We start from the raw sequence: 17,431 nt of genomic DNA, 5'->3' as shown, positions 1-17,431 counted from the left end.
GCACCTGGCATCAAATTTTCTTCATTTTTGTGCACAGACGCGCGTGTGCCTTCCTCAGTGTGCAACAAAGCGTCTGTGCACAAAAATAAAGAAAACAATTTGATGCAAGGTGCGCCCCCCTTTTCTTTGATTCTAAGTATTTTATTTGGGCCAGCACCCTTAAAATTGACTTGATTTGAATGTGAGGCATACAATGTAAAGTGCTTTGGGTGCTCGAAGGAGTGGAAAAAGCGCGATATAAATGCAGTCCATTTACCATTTGCAGAGCGGAAGGAGGTATTGTTAAACATTAAGAGTAATGTGCCAGCATGAGTCAAGTGGTGACGGAAAACAGTGAGGGTGCCAAAAAAGGATTTCTTCACAAATGTCATTTCTCCTCCACATAACGCTGTGCAGACACTAAAATTATGCAGGATACGGCTGACGCGTGCCAAAATATAAGTAAAAGTGCTCATACGTTTGCCCGTGTTTTACATCTGTTGATTACAGAGAAGATTTAGAATGTGGTGTGATACAAACAGTGGTAAACAAGTGTGTTGAGATTGAACGATCCCTTGAGAATTTTAACTTCTAGGAAGTTATCTTCGCTTCGAGTTCTATGGTGAGTTCTATGGAGCATGCACATGAGCCCTGTCATTAAATAGATTCCTCTGCTGACAACCATGATTAAAAGTTCAATGCTGCTGTTTATTCTTATGCTAGGATTAATGTTTTTTTTCCACTTGAGACATTTTTTTACTTACTGGTGTCACTGTTCAACATTTTAAGCTGTCCAGAAGTGCTCATTTCATGCACGAGGTTAGTATCTATTTCTAGAGCTGCTGTCCCTATTAGCAAAAACTGACAAAGTCCCTTGGGCTGAAGAATGAAATATCTTCAAGCTAAAAAATACTCACAAGTTATCTCCATGGATAATATCACCTGGATAATTGAGAACCTTAAAAGACACAAGGGCCAGTTGCGGTATGTAGTATCTAAGAGCCAGGGCTGAACTGGGGGAGAAGTAGGACCCCGGCACTTTTGGCCTAAAGGGGCCCCTCATAATTAGCGGCACAGAACTGACTCACCGGTGGGCCCTGCACCCTTGTGGGCCCCTATTTTCAGAAATGTCAAAAAAAATCTTCACATTTCTGAAAATAGGGCCGACGAGGGTGCGGGGGCCCACCGGGAAATGCCCATTATGCCAGATGGCTCGTCCAGCCCTGCTAGCAGCAGATTATTACCCACTTTTAACTGCTCGTCTTCCACCAAGGCCATGAGTACGTAAGCCGTGAGGGACACAGGCCCGTCCAGGCCCCCCTGCAGCTCCGTGTGGATGACTCGGCCTGGCTCCATGAAGCAGCCATTGGGCTCCTGGTAGGCCGCCAGCCACATGGCGGCTCTGTCCATCACCATGCTGTCGATGGAGATGAAGTCTCGAGCCTGCAGGAAACACCTCAGCACGAACGCTGTTAACCTGGTAGCAGAGACCGCACAGAGGACAACACCACTTCTTAGAAATGCTTTGCTTTTACTGATCACCAGCAAATACTCTCTAATCATAAGTTAATAACTAATCTTAAGCTGTTATAATAATGATAATCTTATTCTGGGATTGGACATTGGACACTGTATGGTAGCCTGCATAAATGGAACGCTTTTGTTGAAAATCTGGCAGGTACATACCATGTGCTCCCTGCCAAGTCACTGTCACCAAAAGCACTGAACGACCCATCATCCCTCTGATAGGACAGCTCACGCTCATATCCTAGACAGACAGACAGACAGACAGACAGACAGACAGACAGACAGACAGACAGACAGACAGACAAGCAGACAGGTTACAGACAGATAGTCAAACAAAACATACAGTAGCTGCATTATAGTTCTAGTGTACACACCAAGCCTTACAGTTTTCTCCCAATCACCCTTTCTGGCTTCATCAATACTACGCATAACATCATATCATAAGAAATACAAATGCTTGGAGATGAATATTAAATAAATATAGTAATTAATTTGCCCTTATTCACAGTAGCAACAATGCCATACATCAAAACTCATAACCAACTAGAAATGCACTGAGTGCAGACCTCTGCGAAGGAAGTGGTTTGATAGAACATTTGACTATGTTACATCCTATTTTTTCCAAGTCTTTCTGCCTTGTTTTTGTGGAGTTAGAAACTGGAATATCATAATTCGTCCTATTCCGCAATGGTGAAGAATCTTTTTTAAAAAATTCCTGGATCCGGATAGTGATCCGGATCACCACAAAAAATGTAAACACTTGTTCCTTTTGTCATTTCCAACAACTCCACACAATTTCATCAAAATCCGTTCATAACTTTTTGAGTTATCCTGATGACAAGACAGACAGACAAATAGACAAACAGACAAGCAAACCAACGCAACCAAAAACATAACCTCCTTGGTCGGATGTAACAAGTAACTTATTTTAACAAATATATAGGCTAGGGTATATACTATGTATACACACAGTATATACAGTATATATATGGGAAAAGGTATGACACCGCAGACGATAATATGTGTGGAGAAACATCTCAGCCACCTTGCTCCATGAATGAAATAGCCTTCTCCCTGGTGGCCGCGTCGTCCTGCCCGATGTTGGCCAAGTAGCGCAGGATGTAAATGTTTGGAGCGAAGTTGATCATGTTCTGCTCGCCGCAGCCGTAGGGCATCTTAATGAGGGAATCCAGTCCGGTGATGGATGGCCCAAGTAGGTCACCTTTCACCCAACACAAAAACAAACACAACAGCACACCACCGGTTTAAAAAGAATTGAAAGCGGTTGAAAAAAAAAAAATCCACAGAAATGGTAAACTTAACTAGTATGTGTACTACTACTGCTGGTTCAGATAAGTACTAGATAAAAGAAAAACAAAAAAGCTGTTTCTATTAAATTGTGCAACTCATTCTTGGAAGGCATTATTTATGGAGTATTGAACCACAGTTCCACCACAGTTGAACCACAACTGTAACTTAGACTGAATAGCACATTGCACTTTGGTACTGAATACTGCACTTTACTGTGTTTATGTTGGGTTTTTTGTCAACCTGTCTTCTTGTCCTATAGAGGGAGGGGAGGCGGGGGGGGTTGTGTTTGTCTATTGTGTTCTTGTTTATTGTAATGTCTTTGTAATTGTATCAGATGCACTGAAAATGGCACAGAACCAGGCGTGGCCGGTTCATTAAGGGCAGATGGGCAGTGCCCGTCCAAAGATTCTTCCTCTGAGAAAAGTAGATCCATTCAGAAATTGTAGATAAAATGTGTATTGCAACCTCAATCACACTGGGAATCGTATTCCTACATCAATGTTGTGATTTGCTACGATCTTTGCGAGTGGAATCGGGTTTTATTTTTGTTGAGAAGTCTAGTTTACACCCAGTGTGGCTGTTTAACGTTAGGGTCTATGGCCACTGGCCTGGGCAGATTTCTCAGCGCCTCAACTAAGCCCGGCCCCCTCGCCCCGATCCCATTCTACAAAATTAGCACTGTAGCCTACTTAGCATAATATCATAACATAAGCGCGACTTTATGGATGCTATCAGGGCAGATGTATGATCTGCCCTGACCAATGACACGTTGGTGGCCCTGCTGCTTTGAAACAGACACAACAAACATATTAGCCTACATCCGCTCATCTCTAACCTGTGGGATTTTATTAACTCCATTGCCGCAAATTTCCCTCACAAAATCGATGGATTAAACGGATAACCATGTCGGATTTGACGAAGGATATGTGTTGGCTGTTGAAGGATTCACGTTTGAGGTAGGTACAGTTTGTATATTTGCTATTGCAAAGTCTAAGGTTTTATGACCGAAATCTTTGCATAATGGGTAACTGTCTGTTATTTAATGAAATTTGAGGGCTTGCAATGTTGAGACAGCAAGCAAATGTGTAGCTTCGTAAAGTCTGCTGCTGCTACCCCCACGACTAGCCGACTAGTTGACGACATTCTCTGAGAAGCTGCGTTGGGCTTACTACATAGTTTAAACAAAGCGTGAGGGATTATGAATCAAGTCTTTGTGAAATAGGGAAACTGGAAGTTATTTAATGAAATATCTGAGCTTATTGAGCTTGGGATGTTGTTGACAGCTTCATTTATGCTCAGTATTGTCTGCTGTGTCCCCGAAAAAGCAAAAAAAATACACTTGCACCCGGTCCTGCCTAGCATTGCAGAACAGGAGCGAGTCTGTTGGATAGTGAGCTCCCCTGTTAAGTTTTAACCATGGCTACTCGTTTCGAAAATAGGCACGTCCTTTCCCGGTATTGATGGCATTTGGTTCTGTGGTGCATTTAAACCGGCAGCAAGGGGACGACTGACTGAATTGAATAGTGTTGCAGGGCTTTGGTTGCATCAATGTAATGTACGAACGGTGAAGGCGAGATGCTGTGCTGTGCTAGCCTTTTCCTGATTGCTGTTGCTGTCCAGTTGCGTGGGGTGCATATTCGTGTCGTGTTGCTTGTCGCAAACTCCAACTCCGCGAGCAGACAAAGCATTTTTCTTGTAATGTCTTAACATGTGTATGCAGTCACTCTGCTTAAATGAGCAAGAGAACAGCTTTCTTCAGAACAGAAGTTGAACAGATAACGCGCATGCCTGGTGCGGTGTATCATGGGAGGTGGAGTTTTACTAACACACCAAACACTATGGGAAAACGCTCTCCTGTCTTGCCTACACACGCAATGAAACTCGTAAATTATACCGTATTGATTTAATTATTATGGACTTGATCGCCAACATTTCTGCCCTGCCTGTTTCCCCAGCCACCGGCCGCTACTGCACAGAACAATTTTCCGAAAGGACAAATAAATAATCTATCTATCAGTTTTGCTTAGGAGAGAACCAACAGATGCAGATTGCTGTGGGGAATTTGATCAATGTCTTGAAGATATAACCTTTTGGGACCACAAAAATCACAACAGGGGAACGCTGAAAAAATGCCCTCAGACAGACAGAGAGACAGACAGACAGACAGACAGACAGACAGACAGACAGACAGACACACGCACGCACGCACGCACGCACGCAGGCACGCACGCACGGACGCACGTGCGCGCGCGCACACACACACACACAGAGGAAGCAAAGCAAACTCCCTGTAACCAATGAATCATGTTAGTCCTCTTCATCCACAGAACGCACAAGGTGACACACAAGCAAGCAAACAAACACACAGGGCTCTTCCATTTTATTTGCCTTCACGCAGGACAGCCACCTAAACAATATGGCTCCCTGTTTACTACTCTGAGAGCGAGTGATCACAAACAAGCAAGTGCGCCTCACACAGGCTGGATAGCATAGCACGTCTGACACCACGCACCGTCACGTGGTTAATAACCACACAGCTGGAAATCATATAAAGACACCAGACTCCCCAGCCTTGACCTGGCCACGTTTTTTTTTTTCCACCGACTAGATGTACATTTACGACTTAGTGCAACTGTGGCTGCAGATTTGTGTATGTCAGTCTTTCCTGCAGATGCTCAGAGCGATGTCAACTTCCCGAATACTTGGAACTTATGCAGGGAGAAAAATGAAGCAAGAAAGAAAAGGAGAGAAAGTGGGATAGAGAGACATGGAGAGAGAGAGAGAAAGAGAAAGAGAGAGAGAGAGAGAGAGAGAGAGAGAGAGAGAGAGAGAGAGAGAGAGAGAGAGAGAGAGAGAGAGAGAGAGAGAGAGAGAGAGAGAGAGAGAGGCAGAGAGAGGCAGAGAGACAGATAGGCCGAGTCTGTAAACCCAATGCTGTGTTTCGTTGAACACAAGCACCGTGACATGTGTCCCGTCACAGACAGTGCGTCGTTGGAAGCAGGGACAAAGGGAGTATGAGGAGGAGGATGGGGAACGAGAAAAAAGAAGCTGGCTTGCGGTTTCAGGACAAGCAGAGCAGAGCAGGCTGACATACCGACGGCGGTCAGTTGAAGCCTCTCGCTGCCGAGAACCACATCTGTGGGGAAGGTGAAGGAGATCTCCTTGAAGAGGTCTGACTCTGACGGAGGCAGTTCCAAGAACACCGTCTGAGTAAACGACTGCTCGATTCCTTCTGGCTGTAAAAATAAATAAATAAATAAATACATAATAAACAAGTGGAACACTACACCCATATATCAAACACATGACAAGATTATGCTTGTCAAGAGGCCATGGCTTTTAGAAGGTTCCCCCCCCCCTCTGATGATAGCATGGAAGACCTGGGGCCTATACTACAAAGCTGGTTCAGGATAAGTCAAGTTTAAGTCCAGAGGTAAATCACGTACTAGAAGAGCCTGGAGTCTTAACCTTAACTTATCCTGAACCAGCTTTGTAGTATAGGCCCTTGAAATCATGCCTTTCCAACTGAGAATAAATCTCCTAGACACAACAACAACAACAACAACAACAACAACAACAACAACAACAACAACAAAAACTGGCACGTGGAGAGTATTTTGATGAAGGAGCAAGCCAATGATGTGAAACAAACACCTGAAAACCTGACCCAACAGACCCAAGTTTGTTCTAAATATTCTAATCAGTGCATGATTGTCTCTGCAAACGTTTGGCATTAATATCCTTCTCCAAGTTTATTTATTTTCATGTCTCACATTTATTTCCAAATATTGTGCCTTTCCGTATTTTAACCCATGAGTAAAGGTGTTGTTCATACACTTTCCAATTCTAATTTAAATTCTCCTTTCATAACAACAAAGCTGTAAGCATTTTATCATCTGCTATGCAAACACTATTAGTCAAAGTGGCAAGTAAGTTTTCTTTTCTACCAGCCAAATGGACTTTTCACCAGCATTTTTGCCAGCGGTTGATGGGTGTTCGTTAAGAACCCTGCTAACAACCAGTTTAATTTTTGGTCTCAGTGACAAGCTCCACACTAACCAAGTACTCATGCGATCTGGAAAATTGTCAATCGCTTAGCTCTGGAAAGGCATGGGTGTGTTCAAAACAGCTCGAACCTGATTGGAGGATTCACGTGGGTTTTTTTTAATCACATACTACTTCAACCACTGGCTTGTATATACCCCGCCCCACGATTCTGATTGGACAGGCTGTGAAATTTCTGATTCCGCTCGGGCTCGTCTAAGATATACAGACCCTCGTGCGAACTCACAAAGTTGAGCGGAAATGCACGAAGGGTCTGCGTGAGAGCCAGGCTGGTTCCACACTACAGTACCTTGACAAGAACCGTCTTGAAGACTGCGTCTGAGCTGTATGAGGTGATGGCCTGGACGGAGAGGGGGATCTCCCCCAGGGCAGTGGGCCTGATAGGGAACAACACCGTGGTGCCGTTCTGCCTCCATACGGTCACGGTGCGCTTAGCGGCCATGGACAAGCCCTCGCTGTCCGGGAAGACAAACTCAAAGGACTGACTCTCAGCAACAGTCACCACGACCTGAGAGGAAAAAAGAGGAGAAATTATAGATGTATGTATGTATGTATGTATGTATGTATGTATGTATGTATGTATGTATGTATGTATGTATGTATGTATGTATGTATGTATGTATGTATGTATGCATGTATGTATGTATGTATGTATGTATGTATGTATGTATGTATGTATGTATGTATGTATGTATGTATGTATGTATGCATGTATGTATGTATGAAGTATGTATGTATGTATGTATGTATGTATGTATGTATGTATGTATGTATGTATGTATGTATGTATGTATGTATGTATGTATGCATGCATGTATGTATGCATGTATGTATGTATGTATGTATGTATGTATGTATGTATGTATGTATGTATGTATGTATGTATGTATGTATGTATGTATGTATGTATGTATGTATGTATGCATGTATGCATGTATGTATGCATGTATGTATGTAAAGTATGTATGTATGTATGTATGGATGGATGGATGTATGTATGGATGGATGGATGGATGATGGTGTTTGTGTGAGAGAGAAAAGGCAGGAGACAGATACAGAGAAAGAAACAGGCAGAGAGAGAAAGAGAAAGAGGGAGAGAAACACTTAAAAAATCCCAAGGCACTAGGCAAAACAAATGTGTCCACTGAGTGTTAAAGAGCAGTTCCATTTCTTTTGTCCATTTCTTTCTAATGACACTAGTTCCCACAGAATACAGTGAGTGGACGTGGGGAACACACACGTCGATGTAAAATGTGATGTGTGAGGTCCGTGACGGACGGTTCCCAGGGACTTACTTCCAGGTCCTCATCCAAATAGTTGAAGAGGTTGACCTCCAAGATCAGCAGCTCCCCTCTAATGATGAACGCTGGGAGATTGAGGGCGATGAAGAAGTCTTGGAACACTTTCAGCTGTGAGCCAGAAAGAAAAATATATTGGGCTGAAGACAAAGACCGCAGTAACAGTAGTATGACCAATGTATGAATATGCAGATTTATGAATTTGTCAGGCAGTCCTTGGCAAGACAGGCGTTACTGCAATGATTTAGATGACACAATACAAAGACAGTAGTCGCTACAGAGTAATAGATTCAACTGATGAAGACATACCATAGAACAGAACTTAAATACTTAAATACAAAACAGGAAAACAACTTGATGGCTAACGACACAACCACATGGCATGAATTGTAATTGGGTTTTTTGTGGTCTTTTTTACTTTATTCATGATAGGACAGTGAAGGTGGTGACAGGAAGTGAGTGGGGAGAGAGAGACAAGGACGGGCCGGCAAAGGACCCAGGCCGGCAATCGAACCCATGTCAGCCGCATGACAGACGAGTGCCCTACCGTTTGGCCACGACAGGGCCGAATTGTAATTGTTGTTAGTAATATTGTGACTGATTGTATTGTTATTATTATATGCATGGTGCATTTTCAGTAGGGCCAAAACTGTGACCATCAAATTTGAGCAGTCAGCACTGTTGGAGCATGTTGATTAAAATGACGAGAAAGGAGAGAGAGAGAGAGAGAGAGAGAGAGAGAGAGAGAGAGAGAGAGAGAGAGAGAGAGAGAGAGAGAGAGAGAGAGAGAGAGAGAGAGAGGGACAGAGAGAGAGAGAGAGAGAGAGCGTGAGAGAGAAGAGAAGAGAAGATAAAGAGTAGAGATAGAGAAAAGAGGAGAAGAGAAAGAGAAGAGAAAGAGAAGAGAAGAGAAGAGAAGAGAAGAGAAGGAGAGAGAGAGAGAGAGGAGAAGAGAAGAGAGGATAGGAGAGAGAGGAGAGGAGAGAAGAGAGAGGAGAGGAGAGAAGAGAAGAGAAGAGAAGGGAGGAGAGAAGAGAAGAGAAGAGAAGAGAAGAGAAGAGAAGAGAAGAGAAGAGAAGAGAAGAGAAGAGAAGAGAAGAGAAGAGAAGAGAGGAGAAGAGAGGAGAAGAGAGAAGAGAAGAGAAGAGAAGAGAAGAGAAGAGGAGAGAAGAGAGAGGAGAGGAGAGGAGAGGAGAGGAGAGGAGAGGAGAGAAGAGAAGAGAGGAGGAGAGGAGAGGAGAGGAGAGGAGAGAAGAGAAGAGAAGAGAAGAGAAGAGAGGAGAGGTGGGTACCTCTACAGGGGCCTTGATGATCCCCAGGCCCAGTGTCTCTGACATGACGAAGGCGGTGGCCACCCAGGAGGTGATGCTATCTGGTGCAGTCACCGGGAAACTCTTCCCTGTGGAGCCACTGAAGAAAACCATGTGGAAGCAACCAGGGTAAAATAAACGACAACCAAAGCTGGACTGGTAATCTGGCATACAGGGCAGTTCCCCGCCCCAGGACAAAAGCAGGGGCTGATACTGCTTTATGTTTTTTTTTTTTTTTTTAACTTAGAGACTTCAGAATTCACACAGATGTTAAAGGGGGCAGTGCCCAGTCCAGCACTGACCACCACGGCCAGGCAAACCCAATGTGTGGATTTTTCACAATTTATTACTAATTTATGGCCAATTTGGTGCCAGTGTAGACTAATACCAAACTGATGGGGAAATGTGTGAAAAAAAATGTTGAATTAATTTTGGGTGTTTGCTGAAAAGGATGCTGGACACCTACGATTATCAGGACCTAATGTCACAACCACTTGGTAGTACAACGCTCAACTTTTGAGGGTTCTCATATATTAACTGCATTAATGTGTTGAATTGGTGAATTCATTGACTTTTTTTTAATCCATTCAGATGATGGTAGAAATTAACCCCCCTCATCACACAACAACCTAACCTGGTTCTCACGCAGATCACAAAGTTTAACGAAGATGCACGAAGCACGAAGGGTCTGCGTGAGAGCCAGGCTAACAACAACCACCACCACCAAGACTTCTATGCAGTCCACACCCATGCCTCTGTAGTGCCTCACAATTCCTCTCACCACACAGTAACACCTTGTCTCTAATGTACAACAAAACGAAACAAGAGACACATCCACATCCACACACACAGACACGAACAAGAGCCCTCATCAACCCCACAACACACCCCACCACAACTAAACATCATGCATTTATCATACCTCCAACCCTCACAATTTCCACCCCTGTCCCTCACCACACAAACCCCCCCTCCGCTTGCTGCTTTCTGGAGACTTGCTTCTTCTCATCCATGCAAAATAGAGACTGCCAAACCTCCATGCAAAATAGAGACTGACAAACCGCCATTGCACTGCATGCCTTAATTTACCCAGTATCCCCAAGGCATGCAACAAATAAAATCTCTTGAATCCTCTGTATTCACCCGAGGTCAGAGTTCATCCAAAGCCACGTCTCAGGAAAGTACTGCCGCACAGCCGCCTTGTCGTCATCCGACATTAGGTCATCGTTGTCCTGGCTGAGCATTACTACCTCCCCTGCTGTTGGATAGAACCCAATCAGCAAAAAAAATGATCTTTAGGTTTAAACATACAAATTCCATACAGAAACCAAAACTGCAATGCAGATAGAATTGAGATACAAATATAATTGAGATATAAATGAAAGCGTCAGCTAAGTGAAAATGTAATATAAATGATTTGCGTCCCTATTAAAAACTTACGAAATTCAGGCCTCATGTTTTGTCTTTGGTTTAGGATGGCATCCGTGAGTACCATGATATTGGCACCCTGCGGAGTAAACACAGAATAGGAAAAATATCTCAACAACACTTAGACAATAAATCATTAACAATAATAAAATAAACATAATGGCAGTATTCACATACATAAAATAAACTTAAGTCTACACACATTTGCATACAAAAAACTTGTATGAATGATGAATAATTGTGTGTAGCATTCTTTAGTAATACAGTAGAATTTGCCATTCCATTCTTGTACAGGTCATACCATTCCGTAACATAAAAGGAGTCTTGTACAATAGGGGGATTATAATAAGGGGTGATAATAGGGGTCGTGTTTCTGTCCCTACACACCCAAAGCGAGCATAATGGCAGAGGTCATATTTTCCCCCTCATAATTTCTTTTTTCTATTGAGAGGCAGCAACGCTTCTTGAGGGTGACTATACAGCAAGTTGAAGTTCTTTTGGGAAGCTAAAGTTAACTTTATGCTCATGAGGTATGTGGTTTGACACTAAACCAATGAAAATGAATACAGTACATACTATACAGTACAATAGCACTGTCTCATACTGATAAACTAAATAAATCTTTCCATTGACATGTCTAAAGAAAATGAAGCAAATTCAAAATGGGTTGCCAGTGAATGTTCTTCTGCCAGTGAATTCTTCTGCTCGTTTTTGGCGTGAAAATACAGCCAACCTTACACAATCCCAGCACCAGACAGAGGAAGGCAGTTCTCAGACAGGTGATACGTGTAATGTTATGGGTAATCCCAGGTGGATTACTAAAGCAAGGCGAGACCCTACCATGAAGATCGAGTATGGATCTCCCATCTTCTCCATGTCATTGGGGGACCCACCCATGCTGTACTGAGTGAGCTGGTCCAGAACCTACACAAACAATGCAAATAATAAAACAACCCACTTGAACTAAATCCCACCAACATTACAGCTTTTGTGTGGGGAAAAGAAAGGAATCAGACAAAAAGGACGGACTTTTGTTCTAAAGGAGAGGCCTCTTGTTTTCGCTCTGAAAAGTGTCCTCCGTGCCTTCCTTTCACACCTAATGATACTTGGGTGGAGACTGGGATCTTCGGTTACGCACACAGGAAGGAAAACGCTGAAACTGATACAACGTAAAACTTGTTTGAAAACACCAATACACAATTTTAAGAAAAAACCTGTGACGAGTAAACTATTCAAAGTGGGATCTGTGGTTAAGGGAGGTGTCAAGATAAAAGGGGATTATGAGAAAATATCGCTGCACCCAAGAATGCCATTTGTTGAGAACTACTGTACCACAAAAGATATGACAAAAGACAACATAAAAAGTGTTACTGAAAAGGGGGGGAAAGTCTATAAAAGTCCTGTATTCACGGGAGTGAGCCATTGTTACAGGGCGAATACTGTCTGAACATTACAAGAACATGAAAAACAGACACACGTGTCTATACTGTATTTGGTTGTACCAATACTAATATGCAAAAAACAGTGTTGTTTTTGTTTAAGGTACACTGTGCAGGAAATGGTCAAAAAGGGTACTGAAATTATGCTGCTCATTGAAAATGGGCTGCCTATTACCAAAGTTTACGAAGTAATTAACTAATATTTTCTAGTATGGCCCAAGTTAAGTCATTTTTGCAGCTAAAAATGTCTATTTCTGGAAATTCAAAATGGCGGACCATGTAGAAGACCCCCCCCTTTTCATGTATGACAAGTGCAATTTTTCTAGTCATAATGAATACTTAGAATTTGATGGTGGTGGTAAGTATTCATGAAAAATTTAACATTAGTGAATGGGTAGCATGAATTCTGGAAATAAACAACTAAAAATCTTGCACAGTGTACCTTTAATAGCACAAATGAAAATATACCAAGGAACGTGTGTGCCATTTTATTGGCCTCTCAAGATGGGTTAAAAAACATGAAGGCATACTGTGAATGTATATCACAATTTTTTTAAATTATGTGACAGAAAAGAGAACTTCCTGATGTAAATAAAGCACAACTCCAGAGTGTGGACAGAGTCTGGTGGAGGCTTGCTCACCTTCTTCTTGGTGATGTCATTGTCCGCCCCGGGCTGGCGGGTGGCTTTGTCCACCACCAGGATGCCTACCATGGAGTTCTCCTCAGCCACAGACACCTCCAGACTCACCTCCTCACCAGGCTTCACCATGGGCTGACTCCACTGCAGGGACACCTGCAGCACCAGCCAAAGAACATCATTACATTACATTACATTACAATTCATTACATTACATTACATTGTATTTGACAGACGCTTTTTTAAAAACCAAAGCGACTTAAGTTACAATCGAGGACATAATCATAGCTGACATCACTAGGACAAACAAAATACACAGGGAATATACACACCAAGTGCAGATGCTAAGTGGGGTTAGTTATTTTGTAATGCAGTTATGGGTAAGAGTTTGGGTAGCCACGGGTAAGAAGTTGGGCAGTTATGGGTAAGAGGTTGGGCAGTTATGGGTAAGAGGTTGGGCAGTTATGGGTATGAGGTTGGGTAGTTATGGTGAAGAGGTTGGGCAGTTATGGGTAAGAGGTTGGGCAGTCATGGGTAAGAGGTTAAGGTGTCACACTTGTAGCCCAAAGGATGCCAGAGCGTTCTGTGGACTGTGGACATCTGCAATATTGACTCTCTACTCCTGTTCATATCCAGATTGAAAATTCACATGTTTCAGTTAGCGTATTCACTATGACTTTTGATTCACTATGATTCACTACTATTTTGCTTTATTTCCCGTGTTTACATTCACTGAGGCTTTTTTTATCTTTGTACCATTGACAACTGCATCACCAACCAAAGAAGATCATGCATTCATGTTGGGGAGGTTGGGCAGTCATGGGTAAATGGTGGTTAGGGCGCCACACTTGTAGCCCAAAGGTTGCCAGTTCAATTCCTGGCCCGCCAGGTTGCTGGGGGGAGTAATTAACCAGTGTTCTCCCCCATGCTCCTTCATGATTGAGGAACCCTGAGCATAGTACAGTCCCGCCACGCTGCTTCCTTCGGGCGCCGTTCGGGGGCTGCCCCCTTGGAGGGGTGAGGCATAAATGCAATTTTGTTGTGTGCAATGAGCACTGTGTGCTGTGAACTGCTGTGTCACAACAATGACAATGGGAGCGACCGAGATGGGCTTTCACTTTCTTTCACCTCAACATTCAAGAGCTTTCTCTGGAGTCACTGTGGACACTACAAAGTATATTGTGATGTAAGCATAGGCTACTCCAGTACAAACACATAAATACGGTATAAATGCTACTCCACACAATTGTCCACGTTGAAAACATTTAAGTAACTTCAGTTAGATGAAATTAAAACGATTAAATTCAACACTTTAATTTAATTCCCTTTGAGTACCACAGATTTGTAGCAATAACTAAAACTTGTAAGGCAAACAATACTGATGATGAGAAATTGTGCTTTTTTTCTTAGTTGTACTTCAATGTTTCATCACACTGATAACTGCCAATGGGGTTCATGCCACGTCCAAGAAAAGCTGCCAATTATGGATTTGACAGTTCAGTGTAATTTGCCATTCTCTATCGTCAGCTATCCCCATGACGGCGCTCTCCAGTTACAATGTCTATGTGCGGCCACAACTGAATTCCCCCCGGGGTTCAGAGGAGACAGAAGAGAAGAACAAAACACAATTTTGTGTACTAGAAACTGACATAAAAAATCAGGTCATTTACTGTACCATGTTTCTCAGGACTTGGTGGACAGGGACACGCAGGGCGTCATTGACTATCTCTCCATCGGGCCTGACACAGTACACTAGCACGCAGGCCTCGGGGGCCCAGCGGTGTTCTGGGATCAGAGAGAAAGATGCCGAGCTCTGGGTCCCCGCCATGACCAGCTGACCCCGAGCCATCACCTGTGGACACAACGTGGACACGACAACACTACCACTTTTAGAACGTCACACTAGGACAATGTAAATATTACACATTACAAATTGCTTACTTTATATTTACTATTATTTCACAATGCTACTATGACTATGTCAGAATCGTCACAATAGGACATACTGTTCGTAACTGAAAATGCACAACAATATCCCTTTTTAATATACTGTTTTATGTATGTCTGTTGTTGCCCAGTCTTGCACTTACTGTATATGTCTGTATGTGTATTGTATAGGTAGCCTACTAGGTGTAATGTATGTGTACTGTATATGTCTAATTGTCTATGTCCACACCTAAAGTCTATGTCTACGTCTGCATGGGAAAGTAAGAAACATAATTTTATTTCTTTGTATGACCAGCACATGTAAAGAAATTGACAATAAAGCCGACTTGGCAACACGTTTTAAAGGGACACTGTGTGAGATTTTTTGTTGTTTATTTCCAGAATTCATGCTGCCCATTCACTAATGTTACCTTTTTCATGAATACAAAGGGGGATCTTCTCCATGGTCCGCCATTTTGAATTTCCAAAAATAGCCATTTTTAGCTGCAAAAATGACTGTACTTGGACCATACTAGAAAATATTTGTTTATTACTCAGTAAACTTCCACGTAAAGATCAAATTTGGCAATAGGCAGTCCAGTTTCAATGAGCAGCATAATTGCAGTACCTTTTTTGACCATTTCCTGCACAGTGTCCCTTTAAGGGATTCCAATGTGACTGCCCTAAAGTCTTAGCATGTTAAGTTACCTGATATGTCCTAAAATGTCATTATTAACGGGTGTTATTAAGTTGATATCATATGTTTGCAGCTTCCCATCTCCAGTTCCAAGGGGGAAAAAACAATTACAATCCTTTTCCAATTCAACAACTGTGTATAGAGATACCCTTCGACAGTACCTACCAAATAATGAATCATCATCACCGGGAAATTGCTCAATACAGTGAATTGAAGTGGCACTCCAATCTACAAAAAAACATACAAACATCCAAGTCAGTTATTGTGACACTGAAGAGATGTGTGTTCGTTCTTCATATTGAAAAAGGTTCAAAGTACCTCAGGTTCACCATGGCAGTGAAGCTGGATGTAGGAGTTACTTGGTGACGTGTAAGAGTTGTACAGCTGAAGCCCCTTATGAGCATCTTCAAACCGTGCCTATGGAAACACAGGAGAGCGAGCAAGACATTAACAAGGATGAAGATATGATTGTGTATCAGCTCTGGAATCTTGAGAATTGGTTGAACCAGAGGATTTGGACTACATGTTCCTAAATACAGAATCTCACTTTTTCCCCACAAATACTTACCACCATCATCATATTTTAAGCATTCATTATGGCAGGGAAAATTGCACTTTTCATACATGAATAGGTGGATCTTCTCCATGTCAACCATCTTGAATTTCCAAAAATAGACATTTTAGCTGCAAAACTTACTGTACTTCAGTCAGACTAGTAAATACTGTATTAGGTTATTCTTTAGTAAATATCCATGGAAAGATCAAATTTGGCAATAGGCTGCAATCTGGCCACCATCTTACACGGTGCACCTTTATATAAAATAATTAGGGCTGGGACATTAACACGTTAATTTTGATTAATCAATCACGCGATTCGATTAATTAATTAACGCGATTAAAAAATGAATCTCAATATAATATAGCTACATAGTTCTGGATTAGACCAGTGAGGGGCAGTATTACGCCTGATGGTGAACAGCCTGCTGAAATTGAGAAGAGTAATCTCTTCTTTTAAAAATGAACAATATTTTTAGATGAAGCTTATTTATTGTAATTATTCAAAATCCATGTGAAAAAAAAATATTTTTCACTGTTCTCAAGTCAGATATTTTAATGTGATTAAAATGTGATTAATTCGATTAATTAATTCCAAAGCCTATAGATTAATTTGGTTAAAAATTTGAATCGAGTCCCAACCCTAAAAATGATACATGGATTTAGTTCCAAGTAACCACACCACACACTTATGTTAAGTAAAAGACAGAGAGTAAGGATAACACTTGGAAGAATATTTCCATAGTGGTCCTTAGATGTTGGATGGCAGCAGCAGATGTTAGGAATGGCACTGGTACTGAACATGGTAACTCTTTATTTTAATTGAGCTGTAATTACATTGTACTGTCTTACTCATTAGGTACAGTTTAATAACTGGTGTAATAACATGTAAGTACGACTGCAGTACATGTTATTACATCATGCTTACAATGTGCATGTTTGTGCATCTACATACCAAGGGTGCCTTGGGCTTCAGTTAAGCCCTTTCATCACTTTGGTTGAGTTTTATAACACCATTTCATACATAGTACATTATGGTCGTTTATTGTTACTATGGTATGTTGTCTGTCAACAATAATCGATTCACCAATGCATCACAATGCAGGGCAAGATAATTCAATAATCGAGTAGAAATGTAATGCATTGCAATGCATCATAGAATCGGATTGAATCGAATCGTTACCTCCAGAATCGTAATCGAATCGAATCGTGAGGGCAGTGCCAATGCACACCACTAGTATGTTGATACACAAAATAC

The 17,431-nt window shown here is 42.0% G+C and overlaps 1 protein-coding gene across 1 annotated transcript in view; it reads right to left on the bottom strand.

Moving 5' to 3' along the window:
* The window catches only part of cd109 (CD109 molecule), a 29,273-nt gene that overhangs the window by 10,229 nt on the left and 1,613 nt on the right, over positions 1-17,431 (bottom strand). Inside the window, exons 4-17 of the mRNA XM_063222400.1 lie at positions 15,937-16,035; positions 15,784-15,846; positions 14,671-14,847; positions 12,999-13,151; positions 11,759-11,842; positions 10,931-10,997; positions 10,634-10,745; positions 9,473-9,590; positions 8,178-8,291; positions 7,172-7,390; positions 5,912-6,053; positions 2,552-2,728; positions 1,666-1,747; positions 1,228-1,456 (exon numbers count right to left, since the gene is read on the bottom strand). Coding sequence (XP_063078470.1) covers positions 1,228-1,456; positions 1,666-1,747; positions 2,552-2,728; positions 5,912-6,053; positions 7,172-7,390; positions 8,178-8,291; positions 9,473-9,590; positions 10,634-10,745; positions 10,931-10,997; positions 11,759-11,842; positions 12,999-13,151; positions 14,671-14,847; positions 15,784-15,846; positions 15,937-16,035 — 1,836 coding nt within the window. The remainder of the gene's footprint in view (positions 1-1,227; positions 1,457-1,665; positions 1,748-2,551; positions 2,729-5,911; positions 6,054-7,171; positions 7,391-8,177; positions 8,292-9,472; positions 9,591-10,633; positions 10,746-10,930; positions 10,998-11,758; positions 11,843-12,998; positions 13,152-14,670; positions 14,848-15,783; positions 15,847-15,936; positions 16,036-17,431) is intronic.

This window comes from Engraulis encrasicolus, chromosome 18 (genome assembly GCF_034702125.1).
Source record: "Engraulis encrasicolus isolate BLACKSEA-1 chromosome 18, IST_EnEncr_1.0, whole genome shotgun sequence".
Lineage (NCBI taxonomy): Eukaryota > Metazoa > Chordata > Actinopteri > Clupeiformes > Engraulidae > Engraulis > Engraulis encrasicolus.
The sequence above is the reverse complement of the archived record's forward strand: the minus strand, read 5'-3'. Positions and strand labels throughout refer to the sequence as shown.